The sequence below is a fragment of the Amblyraja radiata genome, chromosome 18 (genome assembly GCF_010909765.2).
Source record: "Amblyraja radiata isolate CabotCenter1 chromosome 18, sAmbRad1.1.pri, whole genome shotgun sequence".
Lineage (NCBI taxonomy): Eukaryota > Metazoa > Chordata > Chondrichthyes > Rajiformes > Rajidae > Amblyraja > Amblyraja radiata.
In genome coordinates, this window is record NC_045973.1 from 45,433,669 (window position 1) to 45,453,127 (window position 19,459).

The 19,459-nt window shown below is 39.7% G+C and overlaps 1 protein-coding gene across 1 annotated transcript in view; it reads right to left on the reverse strand.

Annotated features, from left to right (window-relative positions):
* Positions 1–19,459, reverse strand: part of LOC116983474 (plasma membrane calcium-transporting ATPase 2-like) — an 847,186-nt gene that overhangs the window by 169,106 nt on the left and 658,621 nt on the right. The window contains exons 11-14 of the mRNA XM_033037261.1: positions 16,051–16,092; positions 14,034–14,198; positions 12,246–12,460; positions 8,662–8,904 (exon numbers count right to left, since the gene is read on the reverse strand). Coding sequence (XP_032893152.1) covers positions 8,662–8,904; positions 12,246–12,460; positions 14,034–14,198; positions 16,051–16,092 — 665 coding nt within the window. The remainder of the gene's footprint in view (positions 1–8,661; positions 8,905–12,245; positions 12,461–14,033; positions 14,199–16,050; positions 16,093–19,459) is intronic.

Consider the following 19,459-nt stretch of genomic DNA (forward strand, 5'->3'; position numbering starts at 1 on the left):
GCAACTTCTGGTGCATTGAAGTGAAATGGTCAGAATGATAGTTCCCCAGGAAATATACAGTTTGTATAAATAGCCAGATGGTTGTTCTATCAGAATTCAACTATTTGCCTGTCAGGGGAAGTGCAAACTGTTCCAGAACAACATATGGCGCGCCACAATCCTTCACACCAACAAACATGCTCAGCCATCACTTCACTTCAACGCAGGCCACATCTACACTACCAAGGTCACAGCGGCATGACGACACGTTAGGTTCTATTGCCGATCGGACGCTGTGCAACTATATCCATTTGCAGCATCCAAGACAAACACAAACAAAGTGGCTTTGAAGTAAAGGCGAGATCAAAACAGCTACATAAAGCTGTACAGGAACATGTTTGTTTGGCAATCCAAATGAGAAAGGTGTTAAATTGCAATTCTGGCACAAACACAGTTTTGGTCCCCAGGCCTTTTCATTTCCTGCTGTTCCTCGCACAGCAAATCTTTACAGTTCCATGATCCTTTCAAAATCAGACTATCAATTTGCTTTACATAACCATCTCTAAATAATAATATCATCAATTTCTTTAACTAACATTTCTTGAAGTTCAAGGACTTGGAGAGAGAAGGGGGTATATTACCACAGGTTTGCATTGCTATTTTAACCGGGAAGGCAGGTCTTATTATTTGCCCTTGAAAAATATCACAATGCACTGCGTTAATGATTTCCGAAATCCAGCAGAGTAATTCCCTAATCTAATTTGTCAGGCAGATGGAACAAAATGGTTTCTCTATAGCTCTGGCATTTGTCCTTTTGCAGATAGTTCCTGCATTAATCTTCAACTGCATGCTGCCAATGTAGGCCAATGTACTGTGAAGGGTGACTTTTGATTAACTTGCAGACACAGAGGTCATGATATTCTAACTAATAGGTGGATGTGCATAATCTGGGCATTAGGATAATATTATTGCAGCAAAATACTTTCAAATATTAAGGAGTTTAATATAATTTGTTTAATTTACCATTTGCCCCCTTGCAAAAGTTTGAACTGCGGTCACCAATTGAAGAAAGATTAAAATTGATCATTTACTACAGATGATAAATGAATGAGAATGCATTCTATTCTGTGCATGACTATTTAAAACACATGTTTTTGCAATAAGAATAGATTGAAGGCACCAAGATGTGAAATTGATTGGAAAAGAACATTGATTGTGGTGTTAAAACAGATTGTAACTTTGGTTCTAGTTTTGCAGTGCCTATGTTGGCCCGTTTCACTCGCCAGTTACCACAACCCTACCCCCCACTTCCATTCCCATGAATTAACAGCTGGTTTTGTTTTCTGTTTTATGGCAGCTTCTACATAACAGCATTAAAAAAAAAACTGTGAAGTAGAATTATCAGAATCAAATATCACAGCAATTGCACTGTGTTTAGGAACATTTTACTTTTCACCTATACGCACGTGGGATCTTATGTAGAAGACAGATAGGAAAATAAACAGCTGCTCCATCAGGTCTGCCCCGTTCCGTCATGCGGCAATGATATATCACTACCCTTGATTCCCTCACCCACCAGCAGTGTTGTGATCTCCTGGGAGAAACAACATAACATAACATAAAACACCCTAGCTCTCCTCAGGAAAACAAATTATAAGATTCCCCATCCACTTCCGACGTTTGATCAGCAATGCGTTCCAAGAGACAGCAGTGACTGAAAGGTGAATCATTTCTATTTTCACCTCTTCTCCACATAAAGATATCAAACCTCCGGGAACTCTTTTGAACTCCTCTCGATTCTTTTATTTAAACATATGTTCATTAGGGAGAACACAGATGATTGAACTTGTTTCACGAAAGACATATTGTACTATTTGCACTGAAGAATGTTTCAACTGTAACATAACCGTGCCTATGTAAAATGCTAGCCCTATCTTATCTGCTAATTCAACAACTCACATGCATGCAATGCCTTTAATGTACCAAAGCACCCCACAGTGCTTAAAGGATGCACTGTCAAACAAAATGTAATGAAATCCCAGAAAGAGATATTGCAGTAGCTGGCCAAAAGCTCTGTTCTATGGAGCACCATGGATGAAAGAGTGTAGACAGGTTTGAGGAGAGAATTCCTGAACCTGGGACCTGGGCTAGTAACTATTTCAAAGAATGGTCTCAACCCGAAACGTGTCTGAAGAAGGGTCTCAATCCGAAACGTCACCCATTCCTTCTCTCCAGAGATGCTGCCTGAGTTCCTCCAGCATTTTGTGTCTATTTTCGGTTTAAACCAGCATCTGCAGTTCCTTCCTACGCGACTATTCCACCACTATGGCTAATGCCATAATGGTGGAATGGTTTAAGAGACCAGAATTCAGCTGTCAAAGGGCAGGGTGAGGAGGTTGAAGGGCAGGTAGAGACTAATGAGAATCGGAAGTTGCAATTTTGGAAAGAAACCTCACAACTCATTCTTATAAATTGCTCCCCAGTTATCAGAGGACTGTAGATACTTTCATCACAAAGATCTAAAATCCAAACGCAAGTGCAGTTTCATGCCACTTCATGGAGGGTGCAAGGCCACCAAATTCACAAATTCACACCACAAAACACCACATAAACACCACACTCACAGTTCAGTAGACATTCAGTCTGTTCAGTTGATTCACAGCTCAGACAGAGTCATGACCTCTCCCTCCCCCATCTTGCAGAGACTGAACCACACCCACACTTCCGGGTTTTATAATCCCTCCCCCCTCCCACCAGAAGGTGCGTGGCCTTCATGGCGTGATTGACAGGAAAGAGATTCTCAACATTTTTTAAACACTAATAACACTTTTATTTATCATTGATGGGAAGAATTCTCTGCACCTGATGAGCGGAGGGGGACTGAGTAAGATGGCCAAAAATCACAGCCGTAAGTAGTAGCGTTTTATCTAAAATCAATATACAGTGCAAACAGGAAGTTTAGACTTTTAATCCTGTGCTTTATTTCAAACCAACCACCACCAACAACCATTTGCTGTGCTTTATTTCAAACCAACCAAATTTTCATTTTCACAACACATTAAGGGCACTCAAGGTGAGTAAAACCACACTCACAGTTTAGTAGAAATGTGTTCTGTATTATTCACAGATCAGACTGAGAAACGTGACCCTCTCGCTCCCCCATGTTACAGAGACTGACTGAGGCACTCAACACTTCTGGGTTTATAGTCCCACCGGAAGGGGCGTGGCCTTCAGGAGAGAGAATCTCAACATTTTTAAAACACTAATAACTCATATTTTTAATCGATGGGGGAAATCCTCTAGTCCTGCACAGCAGAGGGGGACTCTGAGTAAGATGGCCAAAAATCACAGCCGTAAGTGGCAGCGTTTTTTCTAAAATCAATTTACAGAACAACAGGAAGTGGTCAAGATCAGACTTTTAGTAATATAGATAGATGTAGAAGATATAATCAGTAAGTTAGCAATGTTGTGGATAGTGATGAAGATGGCAAAGCCAACTGCTGCTGCTGCTGCTGCCGATTTCCCATCTGATCTAGTTGAGTAGAGCACTGGCACATGGAATTTAATTGGATTGGATTGGATTGGATTTAATTTATTGTCATTGTCTCATAAGAGACAACAAAATGGATTATCCTTACAGTCATTAAAAAAAAATGCCAACAGGATTGATGGAATACATTTTGGGAAGTCAAATAAGGGTAGGACATATACAATGTATGATAAGGTACTTACCATTGATGAACAGTGGGACTTGGGACTTACGTAAGTCCATAGATCCCTGAAAGTGACAGGTAGATATTAAGCAAAGAAAGTACATGGTATATTTGTCCTCATATGTCAAGGTGTAGAATATACGCATTGAGATGTTACAGTCCAACTTTATAAAATACTGGCTAGACAGCACTTGGAGTACTGGGTGCAGTTCTAGTTGCCACTCTCCAAGAAGGATTTGATTCTGCTGGGGAGAGTCCACAAGAGATTCACCAGGATGTTTCCTGGATTGGAGGACTTTTGTTCGTGGGGAGAGACCAGATAGTTTAGATATTCAGTTCAAGAAGGAACTGCAGATGCTGGAAAATCGAAGGTAGACAAAAGTGCTGGAGAAACTCAGCGGGTGCGACAGCATCTGTGGAGCGAAGGAAATGGGCAACGTTTCGGGCCGAAACCCTTCTTCAGTTTGTGCTGGGATCGCTGGTTGGTGGGACGAAAGGCCTGTTTCCACGCTATATCTCTGAACAAGGTTTGTTTTCAAAGGAAGCTGAGGGGTGACCTTATAGAGCTGTAAAAATATATTAAAAAACATAGCTGAGAGAGTTAGACAAAATTGTTTTTCTTTGGTTGTGCTATCAAATACGAGAGGACATAGGTTTAAGGTGAGAAGGAGGAGCTTTAAAGAGGATTAAAGAGGGCAAATATACTTTACAGAGAATGGTTGCTGCATGGAATACATTGCCACAGGAGGTGGTGAAATCAGATACAATCACTAAGTTTAAGTTATGCTTAAAAAAGGCAGTCAAATACACAAAGTATAGAAGGATGCAGGCCTACTGTGTGCAAATGAGATTTGAGTAAATGAGCTGAAGTGTTAGTGTGGGCGTGTGATCTGAAGGGCCTATATTTGTGTTGTATGACTCGGCTCGTACTCTCTGAGTAGTACTTCAGCCAGAGGCTCTTTAACTCGAGAGCGAGAGGGAAAGCAATTGCAGTGCAGCGAAATAACCTCTCCACCGGTGAATTATGTAAAATAGCATCCAATTCCTTCAATTAGTTACCATCCAGTTGATGATTGGAACAGCAGCATGAGGCTAATCATGCCCCCGCCCAGTTTGTTGTTGCCGATGACCTCCCGTGTCGGGAGGTTGTCTGCCTGGGTATTCATCGTTTTTCTCTCTCCTCAGACACTACCTGGCATGTTGAGTGTGAACAGCATTTTCCATTATTGTTTCACATTTTCAGCATCTGCAATTTTTTTTGTGCCTCGCCATTGTTCCTTTCTCCAAGGTGGTGCCTGATCTGCTTTGATTTTGTAGCATTCTCTCTTACTTCCATTTGCCAGCCCCTGATGTCGTCTGTATCTCACAGTTCCAGCAGAGTTGTATTGTCTCTCCCCCGCACTCGCTTGTGCTAAACCTTCTCCAGCAACAATGAGCAATGGGCCTGTCCCACTTAGGTGATTTTTCACCGGCTTCCTTCACCAGCCCGTTCTGCAGGCGGGGGACAGGGCAAGCGGGGGAGCACTGTCAGAGTGAAATTCACACGGTGCAAAGCCAAGGTGATACAGACACACACCGCAATGAACAGGAAGGTTGGTGCTGTAATTAAGATGGCTAAGCACAGTGTACAGTAAGCCCTTTAAAAGAGGGGATGGAGAGGGGGGAGAAGGAGTGGACACAACTTTTAAGAAGCCAGAGATACACGGCTGTGAAGCTCGGTGGACATTAACATTACCGGTCGGTTATCCTTGGTTCTGAAAACGTACGTTTTTTTTCCCAATGAGCCAATGAAATTCACCGGTCAGCATCGACTACAACCTACGAGAACCTTTGAGAACCTTAGACCTTCTGGCGACCCACCTACGGCACTAGAATTCTCGCTACTCTCCATGGCGGCTCCATTCTAGTCGCCGTTAATTTTTCAACACGTTGAAAAATTCACGGCGACCATAATGAGGCCGCGACTAGTTCCCAGAATGCGGGAACTCCTCACGACCATGAAGGCAACTACCCGGCAAACACCCGCTAACATGTGGCGACCATGTGGCAACCGCATAGTCTCCTGCAGTCGCCTAAAAAGTCGCCCATGTGGGACAGGCCCATAAGTCTTTACACCCTCTCCCAGTCAACACCAGTCGAATCCAGTTGTCTTCTCTTGGTCCCCACTCTATAACAGGCATTCTCTTTGTTGTCTCCCACCATCTCCCTTCCCTGGCAGTCAGTGAAACCTGAAAGAAGAACTCAGTTTCTCTCTCCACAGATGCTGCCTGACCTGTTGATCATTTCCAACATACGCTTTTTAAGTGCTGGTTTCCTGCATTTGCAGCTCTTTGGTGTTTGGTATGCATCCTGACTTATCATATAATTGTTATAAAAAAATGTAGCTACATTGTAAAAACAATGCCGCCTTTAACCTGGGTTCATTCAGAATATTCTATATTAAATAATGTAATGAACCAAATCAAAAGCTAATAATATATTGAACTGACATTTAAATCAGCTTAACTAAATTAGATCATTAAATTACTATTTTTTTTAAAGCAATTAGAAATAATTAAAACATTAAACCGAATCAAAATAATTAGGAAAAACATTATTGTTCCATTTCCATTGTCTTCTCATCTATAGGCATAGAATTTCCACTGATATCAATCGAATCTCAGGCCCTGTGGCAGACTTGAGATTTATTTAACATCAAATAGCAGATGATTGGTTTACCTTGGAGGTCACAGACAAGATGTCTGGCTTATTGATGAGATCATTTTTGATCACTATCACTCCTCTTATTACTTTTATTTTGTTCCATTCCATTTTTCCGCAGCACACTTATAAATTCTCCCCTTTGTGCCACCTTGCAATGTGTGTGATCACCCCGTCACACGGCCACCCACGTTTCAGATATGTTATCACCAATTGCCATGTAACTCGAGATTGTGAGAAGATCATAAGTGATAGGAGTGATGTCATTCGGCCCATCAAGTCCACTCCGCCATTCAATCATAGCTGATCTATCTCTCCCTCCTAACCCCATTCTCCTGCCTTCTCCCGATAACCTCTCACACCCACAGGGAACTACAGAGAGGACACCAAAAACTATCCATATAATGTGAAACCGTGAAAATGAAGTGATAAATATCTCTCCTGGAGTGGGAAGAAGCTGGGAGCAGTAGTAATTTGGGGACAGGTTGAAGTGTAGATCTGTGCTCAGGCCACCTGAGATGAGAGCATGTAAATAGGCCAGAGAACAAACTCAAGGAAGGGGCGGGAGAGAGAGGATGACAACAGAAAAAACACTTTGGCAGAGTGTTGTACAACTATGGAATTAATTCTCATGACTTGTGATGAGGCTAATATTCTGAAAGTATTAAAGATTAGAAAGGTAGATAGAAAGGTAGATAGATTAGAATGGTCAATAGGCACAGTGGTACAGTGGTAGACTTGCTGCCTTACAGCGATTACAGCACCAGAGACCCAGGTTCGATCCTGACTACTGGTGCTGTCTGTGTGGAGTTTGTAGGCTCTCCCCGTGACCACGTGAGTTTTCTCCGAGATCTTTGGTTTCCTCCCATACTCCAAAGACGTACAAGTTTGCAGGTTAATTGGCTTGGTAAAATTGTAAATTGTCCCTGGTGTGTGTAGGAGAGTGTTAATGTGCGGGGATCGCTAGTCGATGGGCTGAATGGCCTGTTTCCACGCTGCATCTCTAAACTAAACTAAAATTTAAAAAGTTAAATGGATGTATTATTTGCTTGTAAGAAGAGTAATCTGGTTGTAGTGATTAACCCAACCTGAACAATCCAGCAGGATCTTCTACACAAAGATGGCCTTCAGGCATTCAGGTCAGTCGAACATTTGACTTAATCAACATCAATCAATCAATCAGTTTTATTCGTCACTTGCACATAAAGTGCAAGTGAAATGAATTTGCCAGCAGCAGTGAAAAAGAACACACAAAAACACAATAAAAATTTAACACAAACATCCACCACAGCATTCATCACTGTGGTGGAAGGCACAAAATTTGGCCAGTTCTCCTCCATTTTTCCTCGTGGTCAGGACCTTAACCCTCCGCAGTCGCCGCTGCTGCGGGCGTCCAGATGAGTAAAAGAAGCCAACAATGTATTTCTCAGATAGGAACGGATACTGAACCATGACCAATGGATATATCTTTATGAAGTTTAAGAGATTAATTGATTTGATTATGTAAGTTGCCGTGTATTGCAACATGTTACATGTAATTGTTGTGGAGGTAAGTCATCCAGCCTATTCACACATGACATAGAATGTTTTTCTCAAGAACAATACCAATGAATGACTTGTGACCAGAAGGGGTTTAGGAATATTTACAGATACTGGTCTAGTTACTGACCCACACATTTATACTATTTAAAAGTAAGGACAAGCAAACAATGTGAAGCTCAATAAATCATATTATGACTGATATTGTTGCTGTTATTTGGTAAAAATAACTAAATCAGCAACAGAAAGAAAACAAACCCAACTACAATGTACAAATGGGTTATTAGATATTACTTAATATCCTGATAGTTATAAGGTACGAGTCTCACACAGAGTTCTGGAACTGGCACACATTTGAAAATAATGTATGCCATGCTTTCCCCTGATTTAACAGTGCATTCATTTGTTACTGTAAATAGAGCTATGAATGCGTCATATGTTGTTAAACTCTGAAGGTCAAGGGAATACATAGGAAGAGACGATTGTAAACCCTCTTGGCAGCACAAAGCATGATATCCACAACTTTATCTCTTATCTCCATCAACACTTGCGTAGGTTGCTCTTTACCTCTGAAAGGTATCTTACTCACTTGAGTTTGCCGATGACCTCTGGAAGATGAAACTTCTCTGTCTAATCATCAATTTGCAACCTAGATGGAGCCAAGCATTTTTCCAAAGAACAATACAGTCAAGAACAGTGTATGATGTGCGGATAAGAACAATTAACCTACCAGTATCTTGGAAGTGTAAGCACTGTTGAGAGATATTGCGTTCACAAGAATGTCCAGAGATTTTGCAGGGAGGGCATCAGGGTCGGGAACTTCTTTATAATGGGCATCACAAATATAAGCCTGCACAACAGTCATTCGGTTTGTGGTCAAAGTGCCCGTTTTATCAGAGCAGATAGCCGTGGCATTGCCCATGGTTTCACAGGCATCCAAATGTCTCACCAGATTGTTGTCCTTCATCATTTTCTGGTCAAAGAAAGCACAACAGATTAGTAAATAATTGCTCCCTTAAAATTAATATTTGTTGATATTTTTATGGCACAGACTTTTGAGAAATCCTCCTTTTCTCTCTGTTTACAGCTTCCCCCACTCCCACCATCACCAATTCACTGGCTGAAAGAATGAGCAGTATGTTGCCATGGGCTTTAACATGCCATAACTCTGCAGCTGAAAGAGCAAGTGGTGCCTAAACTAAAAAATAACCCGTTCTTTTCTGTGTAGGAAGGAGCTGCGGATATTGGTTTATACCAAAGATAGACACAAAGTGCTGGAGTAACTCAGCGGGTGAGGCAGCATCTTTGAAGAATAAGCATGGGTGATGTTTCAGGTTGGAACCCTTCTTCAGGGTTTTCTTTTCTTCCCATTTGCAACTTATGAATACGAATTGTAAAATATAAAATACACATTAATTTTCCAGCTCCTCCATTTCGATGAAGTTCCAGTCTACTGACTATGGCCCAAATTTACCTTAGCTTACCGAGTAAAACTGAGGCAGCAGTTCTGTAAAATCAGCATGGGTCAATTATTATACCACTCCTCCGGGACCCTTCAAGTGGGCTACACGGGCAGAAATTTCATTATGAGATTCAACTTGGGGTGCACAGGTACAGTACAGTGCAGTGCAGTACAGTAGCACATTCCAACCAAGTTTGTTGACAATTGTATGGAGCGTGATAACATCATATTAACCACAGACTCAAATCTTAGTAGAAAAGGTACTACAGACATTTAGAGAATATAGATTAATATATTTCACATCAATGTAATCATGAACAGACATTGATTCATTGATTCAATAATTATGGAAAATAGGTCCCACTGTGATGAAAATATGCACATTGAGTGCTTATTGCCTTACCAATAAAACAGGCATGATAAACCCATCACATACTGTATTCTTCCTGCAGTAATGAGTAATAAGATTCCACAATGGTGGTACTACCTTATTTTAAATTACAGATAAGAAACTAAATTTTGATTAATCACAATTGACAATCAGATTTAGAATGGTAACTGGATTTTGTTTTGGATGAAAGAGAAACATCCTTAACAAATGTTAGTAAATTGTTATTTTTATTGTATTGTGTATTGCTACAGACTTTATGGTACTGAAATGGACTGATGAAATCCCAAGTCTTCTCTTGGGTTGTCAAATCAGGGATCTGTTCCAAAACATCATTGATCCCTTTACTGAAGCGTACAATGAAGACAAAGCTTTTTCATCAACTTGATCCCCTGACTAAGATTCATGACAAGACCACAGACAATATTGTTCACTTCCCATATATCTAGGGCCACCTAGATCAAACATTGTTGAAATCCATCACCCTTTACAATCATCCAATGAGTTCAGGCTCAGGCAGCATCTCTGGAGGACATGGATAGGCTCATGAAGGAGGATCCCAACCTGCAACATCACCTGAGGAAAGGTCTTGACTCAAAATGCCATCATTCTGAAAAAAGCGTCCCATGTGTATGGAAGACATAGCCGATCTATGTCCTCCACAGCTGCTACCAGACCCGCTGAGTTACTCCAGTACTTTGTTTTCAATGCAAGATTTCAGCATCTGCATTCCCTTGTGTCCTCAAGGGCAGGATCATCCTACAGAAGAGGATTTGAAGACCAAGACCTCAGTCCCAGCACCAAGCTCATGAACTATTGAGGAGAAGTGATCTCTGCTTTACTGCAAATTACAGCAACATGATCCAACCAAAGCAATACCACCAATGCTGCCTCCACAATATCCTCTGGATCCAATGGGGAGATGCATCTCAGTTTCTTCTCCCGGCATAAATGCTCTGCTGATGTTCAACCAGCATGGATATGAGCAAGGGTGGTGGTGGCGGAAGCAATTTCCAGGAAAACAAGAGAGAATCCTTCAAGGAATTTCCCGTGCCTCCTTGAAAAAAATATTATATCGCACTGAGACATGGGACTCCCTGCTCCAGGATTGTTCACACTGGTGGAGAAGCATCCCAGAGCATTACAGAGCATTTTGAATGTCTGAAGAGGGTTTCAGCCCGAAATGTTGCCTATTTCCTTCGCTCCATAGATGCTGCCGTACACGCTGAGTTCTTCCAGCAATTTTGTCTACCTTCGATTTTCCAGCATATGCAGTTCCTTCTTAAACATTTTGAATTTCTTGATGGGAGAACAACCAACAGAATGAGCATGTACTAATCCATCAAGCACTACCTGCTCTATGTAGAGAGTCAGCAGGCCACACATACGATTCATCAGCCATGAATCAGTGATGGAAGAGAGTTAACCTCAACCTTAAGAATGTCTATAACGAATGTCTTTACACTTACAATGAAAGCACATTTCCATATACAAGGTTTCATTATCAAACATACGAAATTGCAAACATTTTTACCCCTTTACAAATCTTGCAAAATATCTCAACCATTTCCTCAATTTCTTTTTCACATTATTTCAGTCTCGTTATTGATATATTTTAATATGACTGATTAAAAGCAACAACTCATTTGTAAATCCACAAAACTAACCAGAAAAACTGAGACGATAAAGATAGTAAATTGCAAATTGATACCATTAGAAACTACTTTCCTAATGAACATCCATTAAGACCCATTATGGTCATAGAGTCTTTCAGTGTACAAACAGGCCCTTCAGCCCAACTTGCCCACATCAGCCAGCATGTCCCATCTACACTAGTCCCACCAGCCTGCGTTTGACCTATATCCCTCTAAATCTGATCATAAAACCACAATTCTTTTTTTATAAACTCGGTAGTTTAAAAGACTGAGTCTCTGCAAAACCAATTTCAGAAATCTGTTACCGATATTTAATGTGTGCCAAGTTCAGGTGCTACTGGGATCACATAGGTTATTTAAGAGCGGAATTAGCCCATTCAGTCCAACAAGTCTACTCTGCCATTCAATCATGACTGATCTATCTCTCCCTCCTAACCCCATTCTCTTGCCTTCTCCCCATAACCTCTGACCCCCATACTAATTAAGAATCTATCTATTTCTGCCATAAATACATCCACTGACTTTGCCTCCACAGCCTTCTGTGGCAATGAATTCCACACTTTCACTAAAGAAATTTGTCCTCATCTCCTACCTAAAAAAACGTCCTTTAATTCTGAGGCTATGATCTCAAGTCCTAGACTCTCCCACTAGTGGAAACATCCTCTTCACATCCACTCTATCCAAGCCTTTCACTATTCTGTACGTTTCAATGAGGTCCCCCCTCATTCTTCTAAACTCCAGCAAGTACAGGCACAGAGTGCCATCAAACGCTCATCATAGGTTAACATTGATTGCAAAGATATTCTTACCTTCACAGAGTAGGCAAGGGAGATGGTGACAGCAAGTGGGAGACCCTCTGGGACAGCCACAACTAGTACAGTGACACCAATAATGAAGAATTTAACAAAGAATTGGACGTAGACCGGAGTGCATTCAGGCAGCCACTGCAGCTTTTGAATCACAAAAGTATCGATGGAAAAATATAACACAAGAATAATAACTGTGATTGCCGACATTACCAATCCTGAAAAAAAATTAAATAAATACTGTCAACGTGCTGGCATTACATTTGACATGTTCACAGAGAGGTTTATTACACACAAAATTAGACGGTGTAACAGACATGGAACAGGAATGCAAAAGATTTTAAGAAAGCTTGCAAACAAGTTAGCAGAGTGTGCAGGTGGGAGGCTATTGTTATTTTATATCAACGTCATATCAAAGGTATATTCTGGGAGATTAAACACAAGGGATGAGGTTAATTCAATTAATATAAAGACACCAAAGAGTGTGGGTGAACAGAGTAATCTTGAAATCAAATGGATTTTCCTGAAAGGGAGGTGCATGCACAAGAGAAGATTAGTTTATTGTACATGAGGCCATGATGGAAACCTGGCAGCATTTGCTTCAAGATAGTTCACGTTAAGCCTTCGGGTGTTGTAGATCTACCACCAACGTTACTCCTCATGCTCAAGGCAAGATCCATGAATATTCACTCTGGGAATGTTACGACTTCTATCTCTGATTGAACTCAGTTTGTCAAATTCCACTATTTTGGGTTATTATGTTTTTTTGTCTTTCAAAAGCAGCATCATTGAAAAGTGATTGAAAATTTGACCAATTAGAATATATGCTTCGAAATAAGATAAAATAAATTCATTTTGTTATCCTATATTTTTGACACCTATTCTCTCTCTTTTACCCCATAACCTTAATACTCTTGTTTTCCCTACCTTCGTAATTATATATTTTCATAAGATCATGTGAAAGGAGCAGAATTTGGCCATTCGGCCCATCAAGTCTACCTCGCCATTTAATCATGGCTGATCTATCTTTCCCTCTCAACCCCATTCTCCCCGTAACCCCTGGCACCCATACCAATCAGGAATCTATTTATCTCTGCCTTAAAAAAATAATTGACAGCCTTCCTTTAACTACTTCCGGGTGTTTGCCAATCCTGCATGTTATTTGGTGTTTGCCAATCCTGCATGTAATTCGGTGTTTGCCAATCCTGCATGTTATTCAGTGTTTGCCAATCCTGCATGTAATTCGGTGTTTGCCAATCCTGCATGTAATTCGGTGTTTGCCAATCCTGCATGTTATTCGGTGTTTGCCAATCCTGCATGTTATTCAGTGTTCTCTATTGTTGTTCTCTTATTTAGGTGGAATTTTTTTGTGAACTTTTTTTTTGTTTCTGGGGAAATTGACTGAAGCAAAATGCAATTAAATGCAACTCTGATTAAATGCAACTCTGAAGGTACATTTGACTTGGATTATAGCAGGATAAAGACCACGATACGTGTGTGTTGAGCATTGCTGAATGCGCCTTACACTTCTAGCCACACTTTTAAAATAAGGCTTGTTTTGAAAGGATCCTATCAACAAATGATATCACAGCAGTTCAACTGCGTCAGGGATATTCCACCATTAGTAGTATGAAACTCGTCAGTAGACAATATGGCTGCGAGAACAGGCTATTTGAAAGGTTGCCTGAAGATTCCCCTGATTGAAGACTTCCTTCCACCCTATTAACATTGCAGCTTTTCCGATTTTACCTTGTCTGAATGAATAGTTCCCTGAATTGGCAAAAGGCTCACCCGCTTTCCCTATCTGCACCGCCAGCTTAGTGAGTTTCCCCTGCAGAACAGACTTCTCCTTCTTGGCAGAGCCCCCCTTCCTCTTCTCCTTCTCTTCTCCATCGCCTCCTTCTGCACTCTTCAGAGGCTGCATTTCCATGGCAGCTGCACCATCTTGTTTCTTGGCTAAATGCAAACAAATTAAAAGAAAGCCAGTCAAAAATAATTTCAATGCAAACATTTTGGAGCCTTCATTAATCCCAAATGCCTCAGGTCTCATCAAGTTCTTAATATCAATTTTCCTTTTCTGTGCTATCCAGGAGATGATTTATCTCCAAATCTCCCAAACTAACATTTAGAAATAAAGCCACGAGTTACAAATCTAAAGGATCTTGTACTGTTAATTTTTGGTTACTTTATTAAAATGGATAAACAAATAATGAAAGAAGTATGCGGCCAAACACGCCATCCTTATAGGAACAGACCTCTCCTTTTCAGAACCAGGCTGTGTTAGCAGCCGGTGGTCAGGTATTGCTGGGGTTGCAGGGGAAGCTGCTCAATTGACAGGAGATATCAATTCACACATGGTCAAAATAATACATCAGCTATTCATGGCCTTGGAGATCCCCTTTTCCCCATTGACATCAATATTTTAAGCATATCTTAGATTATTGATATGCATAACTAATACAGCTGGGCACCAACATTTTGGCACAAGTTGCCAGAATAAATGACAGTGGAGAAAGGCTGGGGCATTGACCACTCCCCTACCAGCACTCCATTCTTCTCTGGGTTGTCGGGAAGTAAAACCTCTATCAAATTATTTTCATCTACCGGATCTGTTATTGTCATTCTGCTAACCTTTTCCAATGCTTAAACGGTAGGGTTGTGTTACATTCAGAAATTGATTCAGACAAAGTAAAATTAAATTAAATTAAATTTCTTTATTTATATAGCACATTTTTAGTCAACTTGCATTGACCCCAAAGTGCTTCACTTAATTACATCCACACACACAGGCAAAGGTGGGTGAAGTGTCTTGCCCAAGGACACACACAGGCAAAGGTGGGTGAAGTGTCTTGCCCAAGGACACAACGACAGTATGCACTCCAAGCGGGATTCGAACCAGCTACCTTCCGGTTGCCAGCCGAACACTTAGCCCATTGTGCCATCTGTCGTCCCTCAAGTAATGATGGGGCTGAGTTATGCTGTGCCATAAGCAATGGAGAATAAGACATCAGACCATTCTTTGCATTCTCACTCCTCACATATATAGTGAGGTCAACTGTTGACTAAAAAAACACCCACTTTCACTGTGAAAAACAGGTGATACCATTTGGCATAGTTTCTTAAGCAGCTTTGTAAGATTTAACTGGTTTCAATAGCAACGATCCATGAACCATTCTTATTACAAATGTATGTTCACATATTCCAATTTCACTGTAAACATATTTGCCTTATTCTTTCTCCATTCTTTAAGTTGCTCCTTCTAATAGTCTTCGATAAAAACAGGGAAAAGATCTGCGCCAAGTTCTCTGTTTACTGCCTGGATCATCGGTGGGCTGCCGAATTTAGCTATCTTTTCACCTTTGTCTGTGGGACGCTAACTTCCACTTTACACTTCATCCTGACAACTTTGTAAGATTAGTATTCCATCATTTATTAATAATAGAAATAATACAAGCAAAAGTATTTGCGTGCTTTTGCAAAGCGATATTTATAGGAAATTCCAAAGTGCAACATTTTGAGATATTGGCCAAAGCAGGTTAAAATGATAGACAGTGGAGGTGAAATGCATCTTAGAGTCTCAAAACATTTAAGATTCTTAACGAAATCAAGTTGATGGAGGCTGTATCACCATATGTATTTGCAACATATATGAAAGATAAATACCCTGTATGAAAAGAATTGCAAGGTGTTAGTAAATAACTGTTCTGTGGTTAATTATTTTTATAAAGGGGATCATCTGAACTATGTTGCAGCAAGGTCAGTGTAAAATACACAATAAGATTGTCTGACTGTTGAGAAGCATTGTTACCTTTGTTCTGGCTGTTCTCCATATTCCCATCCTGTAATTTGCCTATGATGAAAAAGGACAACAAACAAAACAGAAACAAACAGTGAAGAGTCACAACAGGGACAACATGTAGCGTACATTGCAACCAAAATTAACAAAAAATGGAAGACACAACAGACAAACCTTAATCGATTTCAATGATCACAAACTCAGTAACGGTTTATGCAGCAATTGTACAAGATAAAAATCAAAAAGATCACAATAACAAAGATATCCATACACATTACTCAGGGGTAATTAAGTACAGTGTATTTGTTATGGAGATCCCACCAAAAAAGTTGACCGTCTCTTCTTAACCTTGCCATTTTGGTCTTGTAGATTCACTTAAAAATTAGATAAATGAAGAGAATTTTAATTCAACTTCCTCGATGAATTTATTGTTAAATGTTACTTCAATGTCATTGCAGATTAAAAGTTCAATTCTATACTCAGATGAAAGGTATGTCTCCAAGAACTTGTGTTCTTTTGTTGGGCTTTAAACCAATTTCACTATGTTCTTGTTTGACTTTCCCAGTGGAGTTTGCTTCTGTAACATCCATAAAGTTGAACCAGTTTATACTGACTCGCGTCAAACCCAAATAACGTAACCCGTTTCAAATACTGCTGATAACGCTCACATAAAGAATCAAAATGGCAGATTATTGCCAACAATGTCTTGCAAAATTGGCATTAATGTTTATAGGATGCACATCAAGGGAGTGTAGGGCTTTACTTGTGCCAGTTTGTCATATTTACTCTGCATTTCGTCACTTCAATAAGAAAGTAACTGAGATTTGTAAGCTACTCTTTTTGCACCATAAAGCAAAGGCAAAAAAATAGAAAATTGGTGAATTAACAGTTTGAGGACAAGCATACATTGTTGAAAATTTGGTTTATTATTGGTTTACAGATCTGATATTGAGAATGATTTAATTACTCGCATACATGATATTTATTTCAGAGAATTATCGATCCTGGTTCTAAAACATTAACGGCTTGTTCTGGAAAGGAGCAGGTGATAATGGTCAATCATATTTTAGTTTATCCACACTAGGAGAAGAATTACAAGTAACTTGGTTATGTACTGTTGACAACACATAACCACACTGCAGAAATATAATTGAGCCGAATAATCATCCCCCTCATCATTAGGATCTTGCATTTTTGAAAAATGCACTGATGTTTTAGTTTACCTTTCAAATACAGTAGGATTCGCAGATTAATAGATCCCTGTCGGTATAAACTCAAAAAACTGTTTGTTCTTTTCTCATAACTGGAGATTACATTGATGTGGTTTCTCCAAATAAATCTCAAATTTAATTATCTTAAAAGTGACATTGATCAAGCAAATCTGCTTTATATTTATTGGGATATTGTGCTGAATCATAAAGCTGTTGGATCAAAGTGAAACATTTAACCGTACAATAAGTTTAAATCCTGGCCTCAACATTATCTCTCCAAAAGAAAAACATAACGAGAAGTTGCATCATTTCCAGATTAAAAAAACATGTCACAAAAAAATAATGTAAAATGCATGTTGTATGTTAACTTGTATGTTAACCAACAAAAATTTAAACCAACAATGCAAAAGCTTAGTCCAATTTGGCAGATGTTTTGTGAAGATGGATTATACACTACAATTCAAATATTCCAGTGGGTACAGGTCAACTAAAATTTTAAATGTGCCTTTTTTGTATAAAATTTATTTAATGTTCGTAAAATCTCTAAATATTAGAGATTGGCACTGTCATGGTACATATTAAAAACAGATCTATGTCACTAGAGCTTTTAGTTATCAATTATCAATTTATTGTTATCAATTATTTATCAATTATTTTTATCAGTGATCAATTACTTTAATTTGTTTACTAACCCTAGTATTTGTTTTGTGGGACGTTTTATGGAATCTCCTTCAGAGGCCCTCAATCAAAATCCATGTTTTAACATAATACTTCAAATAACTAAATTGAGATTCCAATGGGATTAATTGTATTGAAGCTAAATCTCGACAAGCATGAGACTCAGGATCTAAGTAGTCCAAGTAATTAATTAGTCAACATTCTGTAAACAATCTTTAAAGTCTAATTGCACCTAAAGTAATCTTTATTTGATCATCTAAAACAACTTGCGCCTAAGGAACTATCAATGACATCGCATTCAATTTACAGATCATTTAATTTACCAGATTGGCCTGCACTCACCTGCTGCCATTCCTATCAATCCAGTCACAGCTGGACAATCAATAATAATGACTTCTCTTCCCACAAATGCATTGTTTCCTTTGGGTTTTAGCCAATCCATTCCCCATTCCTTCAATGAGGATCTATTCCTCACTTCCTCCTGTTTCAATCTACATGCTGTCCTTCAAATAAGCAACCTTAGAAAACCCCATCAGCTTCACTGATTTTGACAATGGCACTCAATTTTACCTCATCTCTCCACCTCTTAACTTCCCTTTCAAGGTGCCATGGATTCTGACTTCGACCTGGCTGGGAAGTAACATCTCCTGGCTCTGCTTGCCTCAGCTGCTGAACCCCTCATCCACTAATCCAGCCAACTTTTCCAGGGCACACATGACTAACCTCCTCAGATCTACCTTCTATTAACCTTAATGCCTATATTCTTCTCAAATAAAGTTCCAATAAGTCTGTGCTTGCTAACCAAATTGATTTCTAGTTAAGGAACAGTTTGATTTTGAAAAGCCCACCCTTATTGTCAATACATTCATTGCCTTCCTTCTCCTCTCTGTTGTCTCCTTCAGGCCCTGTAACCCCAGACGTAACTAGACTCTCCTAATTCTTGCCCCCTGACACCACACCCAAAGTAATTCCTTCATCCGCACAGCTATTCTTTCAGATGCTGAGTTCATAAACTCTTGAATTTTATTCCTGAATCCCTCTGATATTGTCCCCTTTGCTTTCTTTAAGATTCTTCCAAGAACCTCCTTTTTTGTTCTAGCTTCTCGTCATCTGTTTTAAATGTCTCTCTCATCACCTGGATATCAATATTTTGTTCAGTACTGTTCCTTGCACTACTCTGGGCATTCTAGTTACACCAAAAGTGCCTTACAAAAGTAGCATGCTGCAGCGCTCCATCTATCTATGGTGTAACAAAATGTACATCAGACAATGCTAAGGCTTTCCTTGTACCCTGAAAGAGAAAGATTGAATGTAGGCCCTTCAAATCAGTGCATTGATGAACGATGTGTAAAAACAACTGCATGTGCAAAATATGATCTGCTTCAAGTATCCCCAATTAAAAAGTCACATTTGCATTCTTAAGGGACTGTCCCACTATACGAGTTTACCCAAGAGCTCTCCCCAGTTTAAAAAAAAATCAAACTCGTGGTAAGCACGTAGAATGTACGTAGCAGGTACGTCGGAGCTCGGGA